Source organism: Heptranchias perlo, chromosome 24 (assembly GCF_035084215.1).
Source record: "Heptranchias perlo isolate sHepPer1 chromosome 24, sHepPer1.hap1, whole genome shotgun sequence".
Taxonomy (NCBI): Eukaryota; Metazoa; Chordata; class Chondrichthyes; order Hexanchiformes; family Hexanchidae; genus Heptranchias; species Heptranchias perlo.
Genome location: NC_090348.1, coordinates 25879925 through 25903781, shown reverse-complemented (window position 1 = coordinate 25903781; position 23857 = coordinate 25879925). Strand labels below are relative to the sequence as shown.

Here is a 23857-nt window from a genome sequence, read left to right as displayed (position 1 = left end):
TCCACTACAAGTCCAATATTGAGCTTTTTTATTTAGCATCACCGTCTAATTTCTATTACCATGATAGTTTCACTCCAGCTAATTTAGCATTAATACACATTCTGCTAGAATATTAATGAGCTGCCTGAATTTACCATCGGCAAAAGCAAAACTCTGCACTCTTACACTGCCTTGTTGGAACACCTGTACCAAACTCAATACCATCAGGTTAATGTTTCTGCAAGTGACGTGGACTCCATGCATGCTGACTGGTTCAATTTCTTAAACTCGTAATGGTAACGCACTGTAAAAAAGTCTTTTCAATGTCTTACTTGTGTTTTTATTTTGATGCACTGAGTATAAAAGCGAACAAATCTTTTATAATCCTAACACGGAATTCAACCAATGCCGTCCGAAATTCTAAATTACATCCACTAGAGACCCTTCCTCAACTAAATTAATTATCTTCTCAAAGAATTCCAGTAGGCTCCACAGTATAAAATAATAGATACATACCAGTGACTGCAAGGTTGCAATCTGAACCCTGCGAAATGACTGAGAAACCATAATCATTACCTTTCTCAACATAATTAATAATGTTCTTTATGATACAGATGAGAAATAGCAAGATAAACAAAATAGCAAATTAGCTTTCTAAAGTAGGTCAGTTTTCACTAGTTTACTTGAAACCTTTACAACATTTAACAGTCTTTAAAACTTCAAATACAAATCATGTTGCCACTTCCAAATGTCAGAGGTGAAAACCCCAAAAATTCCTCTCGCTTTGACATTTGTCAGAAAACAACAAGTTCCTCTAGAAGAAGTCATTATACCTGCTTCACCAAGATGAAAAGCTTGTTCCACTGCAAACTGACATCTCCGGGTTGAGATTCTAAAACATAAGCATTCCAAATGAATATAGACCAATTCTTAGGCTGTACCAACTAATTTTGTGAGGTGAATTCCAGTGCTATTAATTTCTTCTTTAAAGTATGTTTTTCAAAAGGCAATTACTGTTCATCCCGTTTTACCTGCTATACGTGAACTCTACATCCACAGGCTCCCCTCCATAGGTCTGTTGAAATGAAGCATTAAACATCAGCTCCAGCTCGTCTTCACAAACCTGTACCAAGAGAGAGGAGGAACGAACTATTTACTTTTCTGAGTACAGAAAGACCTGCTATATACATCTAAACCAGGGAAGACAACATGACATAAGACTTCAGAACAAATGGGAAACTAAGTCACAAGAGACCAGAACAGCCCCATGTTTGATCCGTATGCTGAGTTAGAGGGTCTCAAATGAAGCAGTGATGTGGCTTCAGTGTCCTCTATAGGTCCAGGATGGACACAGTCCGGGGTGGGGGGTGGGGTAGAAACGCTCTGGCTGCCTGCCTCTCTTCTGCAGTCTGGTCTGTCCCCAGGTGGCCCTGGAGAGGGAGCGTGTGGTGTCCACCGGTACACTTGAGGCTTTCCGCAACCAGTGGGCACTGCAGGGACTGGAGCATTTTGTAGTTACCAGGAATATGATGATTTACTTTTATAAGTTTCCCTTTGTTTTGTTCAAAGTTATTAAAGAAAAAGAAAAAAGGAAGGAAAAAGTACCTAACCCTGAACACTATCCAGTGACCCATACTAAAAAGTGCATAAGCGGAGGCAGAATCAGTCTTGACTGCAATGCTCTCCCCAGTCAAATAGCCTTACTCACCAAGAATGGCCATCTAAATGAAATACTGTGGCGCCTAAGGCACATTTGAAACAGTACATTTAGCGCAAGCCCCCAAGTTCAGTGAAGGAGGAGAGATGAGGCAAGCACAAAATTCATGACATTATTCAAGGTAATTAAAAGATATTCCCTTGAAGTCAGACATTTATTTTCCCACTTTGAGGAAACAACATCCGTGCTCTGAAATGTTCTAAATTTTCTTTATAAATTTGACACATCTTCAAAGTTGTCTGTATAGCACAATACCTCTATGAATCTTTAAAAAAATGGAAGTCTTTAAAATTAGCTTAGCTATCTTCAATACGGTCTTCAATCTTTGAATGCAGTTTATAGCTACACAATAATGGACTATTCACGTCATTCAAAGAGGGCAGGAGGGAGCAGGAAAAGAGGAACATGGTCCTATCATGATTTTCAAATGCTGTTTGCAGGTCGTAGGGTCTTCTTGCAACTCCTCCTCACCCACCCAGGTCACCTTCTAGTTCCTTTAAAGAGGGCAGCTTTAAGGAAAGAGGTTGGCACCTTACAGCACAAGAACAATTAACCAAGCACTCTATATTAGAAGGTGAAAAAGCAGAAGGTTGGGATCTGCAGCAGCCTACAGCCAGAGAATTGGCAAGGCCACAGCGAAGGGAGGGAGGTAAGCTGCACTTCAAAGGGTTCATATGCTGGAAATATAACACCATAATCACCAGAAAGATGAACATCTGATACGTCTATAGGGAGGAATTTAAGTAGAAGCCAAAGTACAGCCACATCCTAATTTCTCAATAGGATTATTTAATGTATCTACCAAAAGTCACCAGCACCTAGTGTGAATGACAAAATGTAAAATCAAAGACAAAAAAAGTTCCTCAATGAATTCAGCTACCAGTGTAAGGGTCCCTTTAAAGTTACACAGTATGAACTTGTTTTTTTTCTGATTTAATACAAATGTTTGAATATTTAGAACCAATAAAAGCTGTTTTTTCAATGTCCACAATTTCACTTAATTTTGAAAGTAAAAACTCTGCTTCTGAAGTGCCAGGGATGAGGCTCACTGTTTGTAATAAGTATGGGAACTATTTTAAAATCAGTAACTGAATTAGGTACTGCACTCTTTCCAGAGCCCAGCGTGCAGTTACCCATTTACCTTAGTAACATAGCCACAATACCGCACTTCAGCTTCTGTGTAACTAGTTTTCTTCAAAATTATTCGGTCACCTAATGACAAACAAACAAAAATATTTTTGGAGCACTTCACTGAAAGTAAATGAAGAGACACTTGTACAAACATTGCATTTAACAATGCAACTTTTATCTAATCATATGCTATACCCTTCATATCTAATCGGTAAAGTAAAAAAAAACCTTTCAGCTACTTGTTTCCCAAAAGATTTGCATAAAAGGAAGTCATGTGACCTTGAACATAAAATGCTGTCGTTGCGACCGTCAAACTTAGGTTGTGTGTGATTTCACTTGAAAATTACTTGATTTGCTTAATTCAAGTTAATTAAATTTTTGACAAATTCCTATTTTGCTGTGTTATGTATATTGCTTCATTCAAATTATTAGTCAATTCAATCTTTTTCAGTGCAAAAAAAATGATCAGACTATCCCTTATATTATCTGAACTTTTTTCATTTTATGGGCAGAGACAGAATACAATATTTTAATTAAAACAGTAGTGCTGGGGCTCCCCTCATTGCTCAGTGGATAAATGCACACAGCAATACTGGACCATGTAGACTAGGGGTGTTCCAACTTCAATCCCTGGTCTATACCAATAAGAGGTCCTACCACTAAGTGCAAGCAGCAGATCCTGTTTTAAGTTTTTTCCCTAAAACTTACTGGTAGCATTATTCCCTAATACTACCTATATCCACAAAGTGTCAGTCTTGGCTCAGTGGTAGTACTCCCGCCTCTGAGACAGAAGGTTGTGACTTCAAGCCCACACCGGATAATCTAGGCTGGCACTTCAGTGCAGAAAGAGTGATGCACTGATGGAGGTGCCGTCTTTCAGATGAGATGTTAAACCGAGGCACCGTCTGCCCTCTCAGGTGCCCAAGAATAGCTGAGCTAGAAATATAAATTAACTTTGAGACAAATAATTGAAATACAATTTTAAACGATCAGATAGCGGTAACTTTGGGGACTAACTGGGCTAACTGTCCCTTCCGACCTCCCAAACTGGGGCAACAGCACACGATGAATTGGCTCAAAACCTAATAGTCTACAGAGTTTATAAATGGATTTATGTCCAACTAACCAATAACTACAGATGGCCGGCCTTCAATCAACCCTGGCACCTCCAGAATTAGGCAGTCTCCACACTTTTTTAAGACCACTGCAATCATGTTAAATGCTCTTATCTCCAACTCAGCGTTAATCTCCTCTAGCCACAGAAGAGTTGAGAAACGGTCTTTATATTTTAGCATATTCATTGCCTAAAAGGATTCAAACAAATATTCACTTTAAAAAGGTATCATTTTTCTTTTAAAACTGGAAATGGGCTGACTGCAAATAAGTTAAGTTACTAACCTCCACGAGATTTGGCTGAATAGTGAGGACATCTGCGCCTTTTTCAATGCACTCCTTCAACCTCTCAGGTATGGGGTATTGTGGGAGAAAGCTAGGTATGTGTCTTCTGGCAAGTCTAGATAGAATATTCACAAAGTTAATATTAAAAACTAGATGAGTTGTTGTCCAAATTTCTGAAAGTGCTTTCCACTCCCTACAAAATCAGGGTACGATAGCATAGTGGTTATGTTACTGGACTAGTAATCCAGAGGCCTGGACTAATATTCCAGAGTCATGAGTTCAAATCTCGCCATGGCAGCTAGGGAATTTAAATTCAATTAAATAAAAAATCTGGAATAAAAAAAAACTAGTATCAGTAATGGTGGCCATGAAACTACCGGATTGTCGTAAAACCCCATCTGGTTTACTAATAGGGAAGGAAGCCTGCCATCCATATCTGGTCTGGCCTATATGTAACTCCAGACCCACAGCAATGTGGTTGATTCTTAATCGCTCTGAAATGGCCTAGCAAGCCACTCAGTTGTTCGAGAAGGCACCACCTTCTCAAGGGCAATTAGGGATGGGCAATAAATGCTGGCCTTGCCAGCGACGCCCACATCCCATGAACAAATGAAAAAAAAGCTATTCTGCCTTAAAGACATCAGCTACTTTCAATAAATTCCACAACTGAAGAATCTGGCTGCTCACATTTGATATGCTGTTCTCCATTTAAAATCCATTTTTAACCTCATTTGCCAAATTGTTTGATCCCCAGCACAATGATCAACTAAACTGTAGAGCGGTTTTAATCTTTCAAGGTTATGGTCCCATAATCAGATATTTTTTTGAAATTAAATTTTCCAAATACCTTCTTAATCTTGTATGATTTATATATCTGAAAACAGTAATGGCAAATCTTCATAATGTTTTACTTTTTGTCACTTACTCCTTATTTCCATCAGGTGGCATCTCAATAGGATTTCCCATTATGCAGTTACTAGGTGTCACAGGCAAACAAGTCATACCTGTAGCTGCAAACTTCTACCACTAGATGGAGCTTCAGAGGCTCCCATTCTCCATTTTTCTGCAAATTTTCAGACTATATTTTATTTTCTCTTTTAATAAGTTCTAGTTTTGTATTTTAATTTTTACATTAATTTTTCTCCCTCTTATTAAACACTTGCCACCTTTCAGACTATTTCCCATCTAATCTAATCCAATCCTAAATTTTAAATTAAATATTTCTCCCCCTACCACCCTGGGTCCAGTCTTGCATCCCATTCCACATAAGCCCAGGATTAAATTTAATTAATTTATCCCTCCACTTCAGGTAAGCAAGAAAACCAAATTTATTCTGATAAGAAGCTCCAGTTTAATTCATTTCACCTTCTGCCTTGGCCTCTGAACGTCCCAGGGCCTCCATCTGACTCTGGCTTCCCATCCAGAAACATCCTCCAGCTGCCAACCCTGCTACTTTCCAAAATCCTCCCTCATGCAAGAAGCTCCAGTCCAATTCATTTGATGTCCCGATTCTGGCATCTGATCCTCAATTATAAGGCCTCGATCCTTGCTGTTTTTCCCACCCTGACTCGGGACTCCCACCTGGGAACTTCCTCAGGCCTCCACTCCACTGGAATGCAAGTTAAGTTTTTCTTCCTTTCCTTAATGTGCGTTTGCGATCACCTGATCAGGACACTATGGTTATTTAATTAATATCCCAGAAGCTCCACCAATCTCAAGTTTATTTAATTATTAATTAATTTGCAAGTGTCTTATTCTCTTCTGCAAGGTCCATTATTTATTGCCTACCTCAGTGCCCCAGTTTATTTTAACCCATTCTTTCTAATACTGCTCTTGATACTTGAATCCAAATGTATTTAATTATTGCTATAAATCACTTAAGGCAAGGTAACCGGTGCCAGTTGACTTAATTAATTTATTTTTCTATTTTATTTAAAATCCCACTTCAGCCAAAAAGCTTGAGTTTATATTTAATTTCACCCAAATTCAGTGACTCCTACTCCTCACAAGAAGGAAACAAACTGGATTTTATTTCATTGATTTCACCCAATTTACCACTTAATTTTTCCTTCTCTAATGCTTCTTACTTTCCCAAAAGCCCATATTTAAAATCTATTTATTACCAAAGATTTGTTTCATTAATACATTACCCCGAAAGTGTGATTGTTTCTCTTTTTATTTATTACTTTCCCACAAGCCAGGTTTATTTAATTAATGCATTTAATCAATTACTGGGCAGACCGAATTCCCTACCTGAAAGTAACTAGTCATATTTCTAACCAGTATGTATATAACTCATTTTAAACTAAAGCAGGTCTGGATGGCCAGTGTGCAATTCCATGAGACATCACCGAAAGGATGCACAGTTCCTCTCTAAGTTCACACATTCCCCATCACACTTTTTTCATCATTCCTTTGTCATAAAACACCGAATCCTTTGATTCAACAGTGAGCAATGCCACAGGAGATCTGCTACTATATCATTTCAAAAACTTTACAGTACCGTGTAGGATTTTGCACTCTCACAACCATGAAGTTAGTTTCCTTTTGATCTGTTTGAAGAGATTTGGCTTGTCTGGAATGATATTGGGATCTAGGTGCAAGGAGAGATTCCTCATCACTTATCACATCCACCTCCACGTAACGTCCCATCACAAAGCCATTAAAATAAAGCAAGAGAAGCTCTTTGCAACGACCAGGATTTCTGTAATAAGGTCAAAATTACATTAAAAAGGTAATCATCGGAAAGAAAACAAATGTGAATTACTGGAATTTGTTTCAGGCAATGTGTATTGCAAGTAAAATAAATACTATTTTAAAAATACAATGTAATATCGAACATCTCCTGAGGTGATTTTAACTCTTCCGCCATTAACAATAATTTATGATGCTGACATTCATACCACGGAAATCAATTATATTCCAGATTTGAATAAAATATTGTTGTGATATGCTAAAAAATTAACTCTACATACTTGATCAGAAGTTTATTGGGAAATGAATTATGAAAAATGGAAACCCTGGGGCTATGATAATTTGTATTGCTGACTTTGCATTTACCTGAGCTAACCTTTCCTAAAATATAAACTATTGGCATACTGCAATGATATCCGTATCGCAAACTGTGGGGCAGTAAGGACATGTCCCCAAATGCACAAGGTGAGATTTGCTCTACAGGGGGTGTACAAATCTAATGCTTCGCCAGTTCCTGCCAGGGCCAATGCAAATTGAACACACTGACGCTGGCCTTGGTTTTCCACTTCCTCTGTACCTGGTGCTAGTGCATGGGAGTAGAATTTCAGCCCCAACATGTTGAGAGGCCAGTGCAGCAACAGTTGCCGAGTCATGGGCGATGGTTGAAAGGTACAGCTGAGTGTCATCAACATATACGTGGAAACTGATCCCCTACATGGGCTATTTCCGAGAGGCAGCGTGTTCATGAAGAATAGGAAGGGATAAAGATGGCACATTGAAAATCGAAGTGTAGGCACGGGAGGAGAAACCATCACAGGAGAAACCGTTTCCACTGGCAGGAGGGTCAGTAACCACTGGACACAGATTTAAGATAATTGGCAAAAAAGCCAGGGGGAAGATGAGGAGAGATTTTTTTTTAAAACTCAGCGAGTTATGATCTGGAATGCATTGTCTGAAAGAGTGGTGGAAGCAGATGCAATAGTAACTTTCAAAAGGGAAATGGATAAATACTTAAAAAGGAAACATTTGCAGGGATATGGGGAAAGAGCAGGGGAGTGAGACTATTTGGAAAGCTTTTTCAGAACCGGCACAGGCACGATGGGCTGAATGGCCTTCTTCTGCATTGTATGATTCTAGGATATACTGGGTACATTGGGACAAGTGGGAATGGAAGCCTGCAAGCGTGGTGGTAAAGAGGTGAACAGCAGGAGGAAGGCAGTGGAGGAGAATGGAGTGGTCAACCACAATGAAACTAGAGATCAGGAATTCCTTGATCTACTTTCAGTTGGCTGAACAGGCTTTTAAAAACCAAAAAAGGAATGAGAACATTCCGGCAAAATTAGATGAGACTTTCACTTTATGTGTACATAAATTTTGATCATATCTAATACTTAAATCTCAATAGAGTTTAAACATTAAAATTAGTGCTAGTTACCTCTAAAGCTACAGGCACAGATCTGCATGTCAATACATTTTTCAATAATAAATTCTTTTCAATAATAAGACTCTTACTTTGCGTCACACACTAGGTTTACGTAGGCTTTTCCATTAGGTGGTATTTGCAGTGCTGTTTCACCAATTTCTGCATTTGTATTGAGCTTTTGTTTCACCTTTTCACATTTTTGGATTTTCCTTTCTCTTTCAAATACATCAGTATCATTACAAGCTTGTGGACAACTTAGCTGATTTACAGAACTTGCTGAGACTAATGGAAGGTTCTTTGTCAATTTATCTTGAGTGCTTTGTGAACTGTGTCTAACATCTTGTTGATATGAAGTTATCTCACGAGGTGTAGGTACATCCGTATGATCAAGAGTCACATAGGGGGACTTAGAGTCTGGCTGAACTGATATTCTGGGAAGGGAAGAACTGAGGCCCACATATGATGGCTGGGATCGAGACACTCTACAGTTAGACACAAATCCCGTGGGGCTCTGTTGTTGTATGGCTGTGTTTTCAGAGACAAATGGAGTTAGAACTACTTGTGGTGACCCCAACAAGAACTGATTTTCTCTCTCCCATCCTGCCAGCTTGTAGTTCAGAAGGCTATGCGTCTCTTTTCCTTTGTTCCTGAAAACAAAATCACAGATAAAATACGCAAAATAAATAAAATGGCAACGTACACCATCCCCTTCGTTACTTTCAGAGCTGAGAAAAGCCACAAACATTTAATTAGGAGTCAAGACCTTTAGATTCCAGAATCGTAGCATTTCTAAAAACCCATCCTATATCATTCAACTGTTTTGATGTGGAGATGCCGGTGATGGACTGGGGTTGACAATTGTAAACAATTTTACAACACCAAGTTATAGTCCAACAATTTTATTTTAAAATTCACAAGCTTTCGGAGGCTTCGTCCTTCCTCAGGTGAATGTCAAGAAATCCTCGAACCTCTCGCATTTATAAATCACAGAACAATATCTGGTGATTACAGGTAGTCTTTTCAACTGCCCGTTGCCAAGGCAACCAAAGTGTTCAGACAGATAGGTGTTACCTACAGGGCCACCGAATATACAAATGGCCAGAACAAAAAAGAGAGGCAGAAACATCCGGAAGGAAAAGACAGCAATTGACCCGTTATATTAAAAATAGATAACTTTTGTTCGCTGGTGGGGTTACGTGTAGCGTGACATGAACCCAAGATCCCGGTTGAGGCCGTCCTCATGGGTGCGGAACTTGGCCATCAATTTCTGCTCGATGATTTTGCGTTGTCGTGTGTCTCGAAGGCTGCCTTGGAGTACACTTACCCTTCGAGACACACGACAACGCAAAATCATCGAGCAGAAATTGATAGCCAAGTTCCGCACCCATGAGGACGGCCTCAACCGGGATCTTGGGTTCATGTCACACTACACGTAACCCCACCAGCGAACAAAAGTTATCTGTTTTTAATATAACGGGTAAATTGCTCTCTTTTCCTTCCGGATGTTTCTGCCTCTCTCTCTCTCTGTTTTTTTTTGTTCTCACCGTTTGTATATTCGGTGGCCCTGTAGGTAACACCTATCTGTCTGAACACTTTGGTTGCCTTGGCAACGGGCAGTTGAAAAGACTATCTGTAATCACCAGATATTGTTCTGTGATTTATAAATGTGAGAGGTTCGAGGATTTCTTGACATTCACCTGAGGAAGGAGGAAGCCTCCGAAAGCTTGTGAATTTTAAAATAAAATTGTTGGACTATAACTTGGTGTTGTAAAATCGTTTACAACATTCAACTGTTTGGCCAAGTTCTTCTTTCTTGCCTTTCATTTCTTTCCCCAAGCAACACCAGGATCTTCTGACTTGAATCTAACAATGCTACTGAAATCCGCTATTCCATAACATACCGACACCACGGTCAACATATTAGTATAAAAATCTGCAAGTGTACAAGGAGTGCAGATCATTAGCAATATCACTGCAGTGGGCTGCATGAAGGGATGTATAGTATAATATGACCTGTGCAGACCATCAGATTTTTCCGCAGTACCTCATAACATGTAATTATCATTCCTCATTAAAATGAGGATAATTTAATAGCTGCCAAAAATTTAGCTGTTAAAAAGTCCAGACAACAATAAAACCAAAAGGAATTTCAAACTTTGATACCCGTCCCCTTAAGAGCAAATTCCATCATTGTGATTGGTGGCTGTACCTCAGCAGTTCTTACAGACTGATTAAATTATGCTGTTATGGTGGAGACCAAAAGCTAAAAAGGCACAATTTGGGCAACTCAACGATCACTGGATGTTATAGTTTATAAGGGGGGGGGGGGGGGGCGGGGAAGGGGAGAGGGGTGAATCAGAAAATACACGAGCTTATGTTGGACCAAATTCTAGGAAACACTTCACGCAAAAGCAGTAGATGCTAGCTGAATTAAAAAATCTAAATTGGAGATCCATAGATTTTTGCTAGCCAGGGGTATTAAGGGACATGGAACCAAGATAGGTGGATGGAGTTAGGATACAGATCGGCCATGATCGCACTAAATAGAAAAACAGGCTCGAGGGGCTGAATGGCCTGCTCCTGTTCCTATTCACAGGTAATATCAATAGCATTGTCAGAAGAGAGATTAGAAAGGCAGTAAGATAGGGAAGCATGTTCCAAAGTAATGCAGTTATGGTACTGGTTCCAGCACAAGTGAGCTGCATTAAGCACTACTTCACTCAATTGGTTTGGATTGCACTAGCCCATCAACTGTGGTCCTCATAAGATGCTGTAAGTTCATATCTATGCACATGTAATGGCACTTGAGTTTTTGGGAAACATTAGATTCTGGTCTGTCTTCTCCCTGACTTTGAATAACCCTGAGCAATATCAGAGGAAAGGCTAGAATATTGTGATCTCTTTTACCTGTACCAAAAAGGTTAGTGTTTTGTTCTCTTAGAGAAAATAATTCTGGGTGATACCTCCTGAGGCAATACCTACAGGGGTAGCATTTCACAGTTCTGCTCACAAGACCTAAAGACATTTTTTTGGCTTACTTTTTTTGGGTTAGTGGACAAATTGGGATAAATTTTAACCTCACGAATGGGTGGGAAGGTAAAAATTGTAAAAAAGAGTAAAACCCGACCCCAACCCGCCCACTTCCGGTTTAACGGAGGCGGGTCGAGGGATGGGTGACGAACCTGCTCTCAAGAGGCGAGTCAGCCAGTAAAATCTTTTAAGGAGGCTGCGGGCCTCCATTTTAATAGGTTTTTTATTTTCAACTCGTAGGGGCTGGGATTCCTGGGCCTTCTGATTCTCGCCATGTAAGAGGAGGCGAGAAGGCCCGGATTAAAGGTAAGTGCCTTTTTAGCACTGTTTGTGGGCCAGGAGGAGCAGGAGAGTTTCTGCCAGGCCCAACAAGCTTACCTGTCGCGATCTCACACACGTGACTGACCGACCCCCCCCATGACTGAGCCCGATGACCGACCCCACTGATGACTGTCTACACGGATGACTCTCCCCAATGACCGACCAACCACCCGCACCCCCCCCCCGATCTAAGACTTACCTGCTGGCATCCGCTCCCTGGCTGCTCGTCAGTCTGACTCACAGCCAGCCTGCCGGCTGTAGGGCGGGAAACCTACTGGGGAAAAAAAAAACTGAAAGACGTTCTTACATCAAAATTGTAAGGACGTCCGGGAAACCCAAATTTCCAGGTTTCCCGTCAGGAAATCGTCCCCCACCCCAACCGCTCTCTTCCCGGCTCCCTGTTAAAATTTACCCAACTCCTACTACATTGGGCTGCATTGAAGAGTGATCAACGGGTGACTGCACTGAAGTGTTGATCATTTGTTCACTCTGAAGCTTCCATTCAATCCACTTTTGCATCTAAAGGCCCTCAATGCCACCAAGACAACATCTAAACTTACTCCTTAAATCTTTTAAAAAAGAGTATGAGGATTACCAAATGAAATAGTTGCATTGTTTTATTCTTTTAGTCAAACCACTCAAACAGAATATCAATACATGGAATCTGTATGCCAGCTACACTAAAATGTAATTCAGCTGCACACATACAAACTGCACTATGCTGAATACTGTATTTCATATAAACTTACTCAATCCACACCATCAAGTCTTTCTTCTCTCCCTGCTTGATGGTGCCAAAATGAATCTTCCTTGTAACTTCCAATCCTCCTTTGTTAGCGAACAACTCTAAGTCAATTTGCTCAAGCTCTTTGTTTGTCACTGAAGGAACTGATAAACTGAAAAACAGCCAAATTGCAAAATGTTATATTATTGGAAATTGCAAGTTTTTTCTTATTGTACTTTTACATTATCTTCATTCCATTGAACTGGGTAATCTTCATCTGAAATACAGCTCAATTCAACAGGAGGCAAAACTTCCCTTTTTTTGGTGAATCAATACAAGGAAGCAAATCTTTAGATTTACTATTGGGCATTCCAAAAATATCATTTTCTCTTTCCATTCAGGATGTAATGTGTTAATTTTAGGTTCTTTCTACATTTAATTCACATTATTTCTATTAATATAGTTTAATTTTTGTATGCTTTATGCAATGAACCTCCAGTGAAAGGCCACTTTTTTTTGCTGCACAGAACAGGCAACCTTAAAGTTTGCACTTTATTTAAATAAATAAGGATTTTTTTCTTAATTTGCATGAGGATAATAAGATGGATAACCCTGCAAGATATTTTGATAATATCCTTGGCGGGAATTAAGTTTAGATTCAATTATAAAGTTAGACCAACTCTCGGACATCAATAAATGTATCTTCGAGCCTTGTAAAGACGCGCAAATTATGCACATGAAGCTTGCATTTTGAAAAGTGAGTTTTCGGTTGAGAGTCTGGGGAAGGAGGGTGTGGGATACAAGGTAGGTCATTGTCTAAGAAGGGTAAAATTCCCTTTATATTATCTAGAATGAGCAGGTCTTCCATTCAAGAAGGGGAAGGATACTTGGGGATATTAGGTATCATTTAAAATAGTGTCAATGCCTCATTAGGTTTTGCCAGTTTATTTTATTTAATGCACATTAAACAATTTTCTACTGCCCGGTCTGGTCCAGCTCCATTTGCTCCTTGGTTTTTTTGGGGATCCTCTCTGCCACTGGCTCCTGCTGACTCTCAGTCCAAATCCTAATCGTCCTGTTTTAGCCTTTTCCAAACTTCCAGGGCCCAGACAGCAGCGTTTTCCAATCTTCCAGTCCAGAATGGTTGAATTGCTTAGCCAAGTCTTCCTTATGCACAAGCATGCAAAAGTTCTCAAAGGAACCACAGGTTGGGTTGGAGCTCAGGGGCTTTGTTTTACACACTGCTGAGTTGGAGGATTTATAACAACAGGAATGTTATATCATGCAACACACAAAGTAATATTATACATTGGGAATAGGAAGAGGATTGGGACATGGGCCAAGGTGAAGGCAGGATTTGGTGGGGTGTGGGAGAGAAAAGGAAGGCACATGGTCCCTAGTGCCCATGTTTCCCTCTCCACCTCCTGTGCTGTGCTGGTCGATTTTTTTTTTAAAAAGTCAAAGTTTGTGGAGCCCAAATTAATTTGATTAATAAATTAGACAGTGGAGATTTCAGAAATAAACAGATGATGTTTGGGAAGGTTACAGTACGGTTAAAGCATACAAGATGATTTGTCATTTCAGCCATCTCACAGAGGCATCTATCCTGTAACACCCTTTAATAGTGGCCTCTTTTAATACAATCTTGAAACAGTATTGGCATTCAGCTGCAATGTCATGCAATACTCACTAAATTATTGGAGATAGGAGATACAGTCAAGAACACTGCTAAATGCTTCTCTGACACTGATCCTGCACTACAGGACACTGCTGAAATTACAAACAAAAAGTACCATATTTTTTGCCATTAATTTAGTCTTGGTAATTGGAACAGCATTTAGTTAAAATGAAAACTAAGGTCAAAAACAGCTTAACATCTTGCTATGTTATAAATTGAACTGATATTAAAATGGGAAGTGGCACTCAAAATGATTTTAAATTTACTGAATATGCCAATACTTTCAAAAAAACATTTACAGTCCTGTTACCGTTCAGTAAACACAGGTGATACAGTGCAGGTTAAACATAATGCCAATTTGTGCTGAAATAAAAAGAAACAGAAACTCTGCCCAACCCCCTTCCCCCAACCAAAAGAGAAAAAGCTGGGGGGGGGGACACAATAAAAAATGACTTCCGCATCTCCAGCAGACTAGATGGAGAGTTCATTCAAGGGGAAGGATACATGGGGATATTAGGTATTATTTAAAATAGTGTTAACTTCTTGTGTTTTGCCAGTTTACTTTATTTAATGCACATTAAATCTTCCACTGCCTGGTCTGGTCCACCTCCACTTACTCCCTGCTACTCTTTTAGGATCTCCTCTACCACCACCTCCGCTGCTGAACAGAATGTAAAAGCTTAGCAAAAATAAGTTTTTTAAAAAAAATCAATTTCTGAACACTCAGAACTCGAGTGGCTGCTCTGCAGAATTCTGCAACCGGGTGTGTATTCCATTCCAGTATTTAGTTCAACCTAAGCCTCTCGACCCAAAATACTCATTACTGAAGGATTTTCCCATTTTACTGTTTTTATTTAATCACAAAATGAAGTAAGGATGGAATAGAACTTGATCTGAGCTGAATTCAAATTGAATGCTACCTTGTTTCATTGTCTACAGAACATTGCACACTCTCTCAAAGTTGTGTTATGTAGAGACAGAGATTTTCGCACAGGAGGAGACCATATGACAAGGACAGGATTAGGCTTGATTGCAATTCTCCCTGTGGTCAAATAACCTGCCAACACTCTATCAAAGTCATGGCTCATGCATAATGGCCACTTTAGCAAAGTACTGGAGGGTGACCAGAATGAGGAAAAATTGGCAAGACATAAAACAAGATGGTGCAGAGAAGAATGACAAGAATAATTATATAGTTTTGTATCACATTATGATGAGAGATACAGGACTAAATTTGCTTTAATTGTGGGGGGCAGGGAGGGGGTGGAGGGGAGAGAAAAATAAAGGAGTTAGGGGACATGATTTGCAGAGAGGCTTCGAACTACAATGGAAAAGATGTCCTCCTAATCCAGGAACTTTCCTGGCGTCTTCAATTTTCTATTCATCATACTTCCCTACAAGAGGCAATTAGAGCTCTGTGGGAATAATTTTATGTATACACCATCAAAGATTGTGTGGCTTTAAGAACTTACTGAGAGGAGCTGAAAGATCTACAGGCCTTTTTAAACAATCAACCCAGTTTGCATACAGTGCAAGTTTACTTTACTGGTCGCATCCTGCTTCTGTATATTAAATGTAGGCATTAGTTTCAACTTGTATGCAGTGGTCTAGTATTTTCCACCTTCTAAAACATCCACATATTCTCAAGTAAGTGATTTACCGTGATTTGGGGTTCACAAAACGCAGATTCTGTTTGTTTCTGCTTATGGAAACAATCAAAACAAACATGAAAAAAAGGTGTTGAGGTAAAAGCCAAAACTGTAACATATAGTACTTTCAACGTCTCTGAATTCTATGCTACATCTCCGCTGATTCTCAACAGTAGGTTATTCCAGCATCATGAGGGTTTAAATTACTATCTCTACTTTTGAACGATTTGTGGTCAGGTACATATTCTGATTATTGACTGAACAAATGGATACTGGTAGGAACTTGAGCACGGTTTAAAATTTATTCTGGAATACCGTACACTACTGCAGACCATTACATGGAAATTCACACATGAAATATTAACATTGACCATGAAATCACAGCAATGAATGACTAAATGTAAACACGCATGAAGGGAAAAACAAAATCATACAATTTTACAGAGCAGGAGACGGCGAATCGGGCCAGCAAAACAAAATCATACAATTTTACAGAGCAGGAGACGGCGAATCGGGCCAGCGTGCCTGTGCCGGCTCTCTGCAACATCCATCCACTTGCTCCCATTCTCCTGTCCTTTTTCCATACCCTTTAATTATTTGTTTTCCAATATTTATCCAATTCCCTTTAAAAGTAATTATAGCTTCTGCTTCCACCACTGGTTGTTAGGGTAGTTCACGTTCTAGCAACCCTCTAAAGAAAACAAAATCTTCTAATGTCTTCCTTTGTTCTTTTGGTGATAAATATCCCAATAAAGTAATTAAGTCCCAATTTTGAGGAGTTGGATGTTTATTTGTGTACTGCAGTACCACATTAAGACAGCAGCCAACACCATTAGCCTAAAAGTTTTGGGTGTAAAATGGAGAGCTATAAATCAGCATTACTATATTCTTGGAAATACTATACATTAGAAGCCTCTGAAAAGAGAAAAATCTCCTATAGGGAGTGAACTGTTCTCTTTACTAGAAATATTTGAGCAAATTAGGGAAGCAATAATGAATGACACAGTCCCTTTAAACAGATTGCCAATTAATGGACCAATAGTCTACCCGAGAGGGCGATACACAAATTGGTTTTGGATCGCAAAATTTTAACCAATTAAATGAAACATGTACGTGGCACAATATTCAGTGTAATCGCAAAGCTGGGTTATACCATACCTCTCTTTCTCTGCAGGTGCGATGCATAAAGCTCTCCATTGGTATAAAGACTGATTACTCTCAATAATCACAAGGTTGACCAAATCATCTTTTTTGGGTACATAAAGGTGTGGTAGTCGGAGTGCTTCAAGAGTGAAGAATATGATGTCATCCACTACACCACTTCGATGAAGTATTCTGGTTATTGGTACCTTCACACAAGAAACATAGCAATACATTTGAATAGTTTATAGTTAATTCAGGCAAGCTGTATGATTAGAAATTCTGTTATTCTGCCTAACTATGCTATACTGGAGGTTAAGAGTTACAAGAGAAAATTTTATATTAGCATAAATATGGTTATCCAGATTATGCAGAACGGAATTACATTCATTTGGTCAGTAATTTCCCTTACAAAAACACAGATCCACAGCAGCAACTACCTCACTTCCTTCACCATTTCCTGCACTGCAAAGATAAATTCAGGACTTCATTCATCAGAGAGACTGCTTTGCAGGTGCCCCAATCTGTCCTCTTGCCACTTTTCCCCACCCTCGTCTCTTTTTTTCTTCTCTACTAATTTATTTCTTTTTACTTTCCCTTTTTTTCCTACTTGCATTTCAGTTTTAACCTTTCTCTTTTTTTTAAAACTGCAAGACTTCCGTCACCCCTATATTTCCTACTATGTGGGAAAAGGAGCAGGCTGCAGAGAAACCACAGAGAGATCAGGACGGTGCAGGCCATGGAATAGGTATGGAGGGGGTTCTGGTCTTGCTGGGGATACCAGGGAACTATTGTCCTGGGCATCTGGGTCAGGAGCTGGGGAAACAAACTCCAGCAAACTGATCCCTGTGCAAGCTTGGAGGGTGGAGGGGTGAAGACTATATAGTGACTCCTGAGAGTTCATCTGCTACAGAGGAAAATTCCAGCAGATGGACTCCGCACATTCCTAGAACCTTACAGCACAGAAGGAGGCTATGCAGCCCATCGTGCCTGTGCCGGCTCTTTGAAAGAACTATCCAAATAGTCCCACTCCTTGGTTCTTTCCCCATATCCCTGCAAATTTTTCCTTTTCAAGTATATATCTAATTCCCTTTTGAAAGTGCCTATTGAATCGGCTTCCACCACCCCTTCAGGTAGAGCATTCCAGATTGTAGCAACTCGCTGTGTAAAAAAGTCCTCATTTCCCATTCTTGCTGGTGGGGGGGGGGGGGGAACGGAAGAGTTGGCCTGGCAGTGGCTCTTAGGCCTCCTGCGTCATACAATGTTGTAGTAGCTCTGGGGATGCCAGACGAATCTGATATAAATTGTCGTTTACTTTTTTTTTGCCAGGGAGAGGGTGCAGGCTGTTCAGAGGCCTAGCAGGGTACATTGTGCTGCTTGGGAAAGGGCTAAAAGAGGGACGTTGTTAGAGTGAAGGTTGTAGGTAGGTTTGTGATTTAAAAAAACGTAAATCAAAGTACATGGAATGTGTCCTGAGCATATGGAAATGATCTTACTATAAACCTAATGGGTAATTACATGTGCAATAATCTTTCACTGAATGCTCTAATAGGAAGGAAAGCAACTCAGGGACCTTAAATAGAAGTGACCCCATGCTCCATAATACCAAACCAATTTTTTTTTCCCAAATTACAAAATTCTGCAGTTCCCAAGTGTTTTTTCTTAAATAAAGAGCTTTGCATCTTTTTATACTTACTTTATCTACTCTTTTATATCTAAGTGGCTTGATACAGCACGCTTGGCTTTTCCAAGTTGTTTGTTCAATAAAATATTGTGCCTGTACCCAATCACCTTTATAGGGCTGAAAACCTGTAAAACAAACAATAAGCAATTTTCATCCGTGGATTGGTGAGCAGTAGGTAGCATATTCAGACTGCACAGATTTATTCACTTAGCACTCTCACCATCAAAAAGGAGACTGCACGTCAGCCTGGGCAATCACAGCCACAGTCTAGAGGTACAGAACACAGTGCTGACCAGCTGTGCCACCCTATGCCTTGACTTGTCACATTTTTGAAACCTTGAATTAGAAGTCAGAGGATTGAGTGGGGCAGAGAGGGGAACAAATTTGGCAGACCCAGTTTCCCGGCTGGGTAGAGTAACCCAATAGTAGAAAAGGGATGAAATCTGTGTCCTCTGGTCTCTATGGTCAGTATCACACTAGGAGGTTTGTTTATCCACTAAGTTGTTGTGGAAGCCATCCATTAGGATTTACTGATAGCTTTAACAATGATTTTATTCCTGACTCCAACTTTTTTTTTATATATATATTCATTCACGGGATGTGGGCATCGCTGGCAAGGCCTGCATTTATTGCCCATCCCTAAATGCCTTTGAGAAGGTGGTGGTGAGCTGCCTTCTTGAACCGCTGCAGTCCCTGTGATGAAGGTTTTCTCACAGTGCTGTTAAGTGGAGTGTTCTAGGATTTTGACCCAGCGGTGAAGGAACGGAGATATATTTCCAAGTAGCGATGTGTGAGACTTGGAGGGGAAGGTGCAGATGGTGTTGTTCCCATGTGCCTGCTGCCCTTGTCCTTGTCCTTCTAGTCATGATGTGGCGATGCCGGTGATGGACTGGGGTTGACAATTGTAAACAATTTTACAACACCAAGTTATAGTCCAGCAATTTTATTTTAAATTCACAAGCTTTCGGAGGCTACCTCCTTCCTCAGGTGAACGATGCGGAAATAGTTTCTCTCTATCCACCCTATCTGTTCCCCTTAATATCTTATAAACTTCGATCAGATCACCCCTTAACCTTCGAAACTCAAGAGAATACAACCCCAATTTGTGTAATCTCTCCTCGTAACTTAACCCTTGAAGTCCAGGTATCATTCTAGTAAACCTACGCTGCACTCCCTCCAAGGCCAATATGTCCTTCCGAAGGTGCGGTGCCCAGAACTGCTCACAGTACTCCAGGTGCGGTCTAACCAGTTGTTTAATTGTCCACCACCATTCTCGACTGGGTGTGGCAGGACTGCAGAGCTTTGATCTGATCTGTTGGTTTTGGAATCGCTTAGCTCTGTCTATAGCATGTTGCTTCCGCTGTTTAGCATGCATGTAGTCCTGTGTTGTAGCTTCACCAGGTTGGCACCTCATTTTTAGGTACACCTGGTGCTGCTCCTAAAACTAAAAGGTTTAATTATGTTTTTTTTAAACTTTTTCTTTTTGGTTTGTCCACAGAGAAATGGATGAAGAAAACCAAAGCTGATAAGCATGCAAAAATAAATGTTAGTTAAGGTCACCAATATTTGGTTTTAATCCCCAGTTAGTAACTGAAAATGCTTGTTGATTGTTATTGCCTTCACAGCCTCAGCAGCAGGTCCTAAGAAAAGTGTACCGATGACCCTAACAAACCTAGTGGTGAAAGGAACCAATGCTATTGTTAAAGAAACTAAGCAGGAGATAGGTAATGTAGAACAGAATTGCTTTTGGTGGTACAAAGAGACAATAAAGAGGCACAGTATCCTTAAGGGAGAGGGGCAAGGTATTCTTGGAAAGGGAGAACCTAAGGTACTCTTCCCTCCTTTCTTGGAAAATAAGCTCCAGGATTTGTTTCCTGTCTGAGAGGAGATAATCTTTCGGGTAACAAAATGTAATTAGGACTATATGCTCATGTGGAAAGTGAATGTCGACATGGACTGTTGGGCCTGTTTCTGTGTTGTAACTTCTATGTATGTATGAATTACCGCTATATGTTTGCTTTACGAGTGTCATGAGTGCCTGTGAGTGTCAGGCTATTATTCAATTGGAGACATTCCACACAGACATTTTTTCCAGCAGGGGTCACTACATGTAATCAGGAAAAGCACCCCTAAATGATTTTCCCACTTCCTACCTAAAGAGCACAGAGACCAATTAAAGCGTGTCTACTGAAATCAGACAAAGCTTACTGGGTAAAAACAATCGGGGAGCTATGTAGTTTTTTAAAAATCACTTTCATTACAGTAACATACTACATACTGACAAAAATCATACAATTAATTTATAAAGTTTGCATATGCCCTACATGCAATAGATTTATCTTTTTACATAAGATGATATGCAGTGGACCATCAACTGGTAGTTAGAATGGAAAGAAATGGGTAAGCTAATTATACGTGGCTTTTTACATAGAATCATAGAAAGGTTCAGCACGGAAGGAGGCCATTCGGTCCATTGAGTCTGCGCTGGCTCTATGCAAGAGCAATCCAGCTAGTCCCACTCCCCCGCCCTTTCCCCGTAGCCCTGCAAATTTTTTCCTTTCAAGTACTTATCCAGATCCCTTTTGAAGGCCATGATTGAATCTGCCTCCACCACCCCCTCGGGCAGCGCATTCCAGATCCTAACCACTCGCTGAATAAAAAAAGTTTTTCCACGTCACCTTTGCTAGTTTGCCACACACCGTAAGTCTATATCCTCTGGTTCTTGACCCTTCCGCCAATGGGAACAGTTTCTCTCTATCTACTGTCTAGATCCTTCATGATTTTGAATATCTCTACCAAATCTCCCCGCAACCGTCTCTGTTCCAAGGAGAACAACCCCAGCTTCTCCAGTCTATCCACTTAACTAAAGTCCCTCATCCCTGGAATCATTCCAGTAAATCTCTTCTGCACCTCTCTAAGGCCTTCACATCTTTCCTAAAGCGCGGTGCCCAGAACTGGACACAATACTCCAGTTGTAGCCGAACTAGTGTTTTACAAAGGATCGTCATGGCTTCCATACATTTGTACTCTAGGGCTCTATTTATAAAGCCCAGGATCCCACATTTTTTTAAACTGCTTTCTCAACCTGCCCTGCCACCTTCAACGATTTGTGCACATATACCCCCAGATCTCTCTGTTCCTGTACCCCTTTTAGAATTGTGTCCTCTAGTTTATATTGCCTCTCCTCGGTCTTCCTACTGAAATGTATCACTTCACATTTTACTGTGTTAAATTTCATCTGCCACGTGTCCGCCCATGCCACCTGCCTGTCTATATCCCCTTGAAGTCTATCATTATCCTCCTCACTATTTACTACCCTTCCAAGTTTTGTGTCATCTGCAAATTTTGAAATTGTGCCCTATACCCCCAAGTCCAAGTCATTAAGACATATGAAGAAAAGCAGTGGTCCCAGCACCGACCCCTGGGGAACACCACTGTACACTTCCCTCCAGTCCGAAAAACAACTGTTCACCACTACTCTGTTTCCTGTCACTTAGCCAACTCTATATCCCCGTTGCTACTGCCCCCTTTATTCCATGGGCCGCAATATTGATAAGCCTACCATGCGGCACTTTATCAAACGCCTTTTGTACGTCCATATACACATCACCTGCATTGCCCTTATTTACCTCTCTGTTAACTCATCAAAAAACTATCAAGTTAGTTAAACACGATTTGCCTTTAACAAATCCGTGCTGGCTTTCCCCAATCAATCCACACTCGCCCAAGTGACTGTTAATTCTCTCCTGGATTTTCCTTTCTAAAAGTTTCCCCACCACTGAGGTTAAATTGACTGGCCTGTAGTTGCTGGGTTTATCCTTACACCCTTTTTTGAACAAGGATGTAATATTTGCAATTCTCCAGTCCTCTGGCACCACCCCCGTATTTACGGATGTTTGGAAGATTATGGCCAGTACCTCCGCAATTTCCATCCTTACTTCCCTCAGCAACCTAGGATGCATCCCATCCGGACCGGGTAACTTATCTACTTTAAAAGTACAGCTAGCCTTTCAAGTACCTCTTCTTTATCAATTTTTGGCCCATCCAGTATCTCAACTATATCTTCCCTTACTGAGACTCTGGCAGCATCTTCTTCCTTGGTAAAGACAGATGCAAAGTACTCATTTAGTACCTCGGCCATCCCCTCTGCCTCCATGAGTACATCTCCTTTATGGTCCCTAATCGGCCCCACCCCTCCTCTTACTACCTGTTTACACGCCTGTAGAAGACTTTTGGATTCCCTTCAATGTTGGCCGCATACTCATACTTATTCTCATACTCTCTCTTTGCCCCTCTTATTTCCTTTTTCATTTCCCCTCTGACCTTTCTATATTCTGCCTGGTTCTCACTTGTGTTATCAACCTGAAATCTGTCATACGGCCCTTTTTTTCCATTTCATCTTACTCACTATCTCTTGTGTCATCCATGGAGCTCTGGCTTTCTCCCTCGTTGCACTGTGCCTAGACTGAACCTGAACCATCTCCTCTTTGAAGAAGGTCGCCGACTGTTCAATTACAGTTTTGCCTGCCAATCTTAGATTCCAATTTACCCGGACCAGATCTGTTCTCATCCCATTGAAATTGGCCCTCCGCCAATTGAGTATTTTTACTCTAGAGTGGTCAGTGTTCTTTTCCATAGCTATTCTAAACCTTATGATACTATAATCGCTCCCCCACTGACACTTGCTCCACTTGGCCCGCCTCATTCTCTAGAACTAAGTCCAGCAATGCCTCCTTCCTCGTTGGGCTGGAAACGTACTGGTCAAGAAAGTTATCCTGAACACATTTCAAAAATTCCTTCCCCTCTTTGCCCTCATATTATTATCCCAGTCTATATTAGGATAGTTGCAGTCCCCCATTATCAATACTCTATAGCTTTTGCACCTCTCTCTAATTTCCCTGCAAATTTGTTCCTCTATATCCTTCCCACTAGTTGGTGGCCTATAAAATACACCCAATAGTGTAATGGCACCTCTACTATTTCTTAACTCTAACCAAATAACTCAATGTAATATTGAGTCTACAGCGCAGAAACAGGCCATTCGGCCCAACTGGTCTATGCCGACGTTTATGCTCCACAAGTCTCCTCCTTCCCTACTTCATCTACCCCTATCAGCATACCCTTCTATTCCTTTCTCCCTCATGTGCTTATCTAGCTTCCCCTTAAATGCATCTATGTTATTTGCCTCAATTATTCCTAACGGTAGTGTGTTCCACATTCTTACCAGCCTTTGGGTAAATTCCATATAGAATTTATAAGTCACTATCTTATATTTATGACCTATGGTTT

General features: G+C 40.4%; 2 protein-coding genes across 2 annotated transcripts in view; both read right to left on the bottom strand.

The window, feature by feature from the left end:
- Positions 1-658: 658 nt before the first annotated feature.
- LOC137341781 (RNA helicase Mov10l1-like) lies at positions 659-16577 on the bottom strand. The gene is made up of 10 exons (XM_068005283.1): positions 16552-16577; positions 12443-12589; positions 8432-8989; positions 6729-6929; positions 4226-4340; positions 3954-4131; positions 2838-2908; positions 1011-1102; positions 813-871; positions 659-669 (listed from the first exon to the last, which is right to left on the bottom strand). The coding sequence occupies exons 1-10, from the start codon at positions 16575-16577 to the stop codon at positions 659-661; spliced, it is 1458 nt and encodes a 485-aa protein (XP_067861384.1).
- LOC137341856 (RNA helicase Mov10l1-like) overlaps positions 16098-23857 on the bottom strand; it is a 20486-nt gene continuing 12726 nt past the window's right edge. The window contains exons 5-6 of the mRNA XM_068005362.1: positions 18581-18693; positions 16098-17093 (exon numbers count right to left, since the gene is read on the bottom strand). Of these exons, the coding sequence (XP_067861463.1) occupies positions 16833-17093; positions 18581-18693 (374 nt within the window). The 3' untranslated portion in view covers positions 16098-16832. The remainder of the gene's footprint in view (positions 17094-18580; positions 18694-23857) is intronic.

What these genes read in the sequence shown, in the direction of transcription:
- LOC137341781 (XM_068005283.1), bottom strand. Translation starts at nt 16,577, where the DNA reads ATGGTGTTGGCTGCTGTCTTAATGTG. An exon ending in AACCTAGTGTGTGACGCAAA is followed by an intron (nt 6,930 to 8,431) that starts GTAAGAGTCTTA and finishes ACCTTATTACAG; the next exon opens with AAATCCTGGTCGTTGCAAAG. An exon ending in AGAGTGCAAAATCCTACACG is followed by an intron (nt 4,341 to 6,728) that starts GTACTGTAAAGT and finishes TATTCTATCTAG; the next exon opens with ACTTGCCAGAAGACACATAC.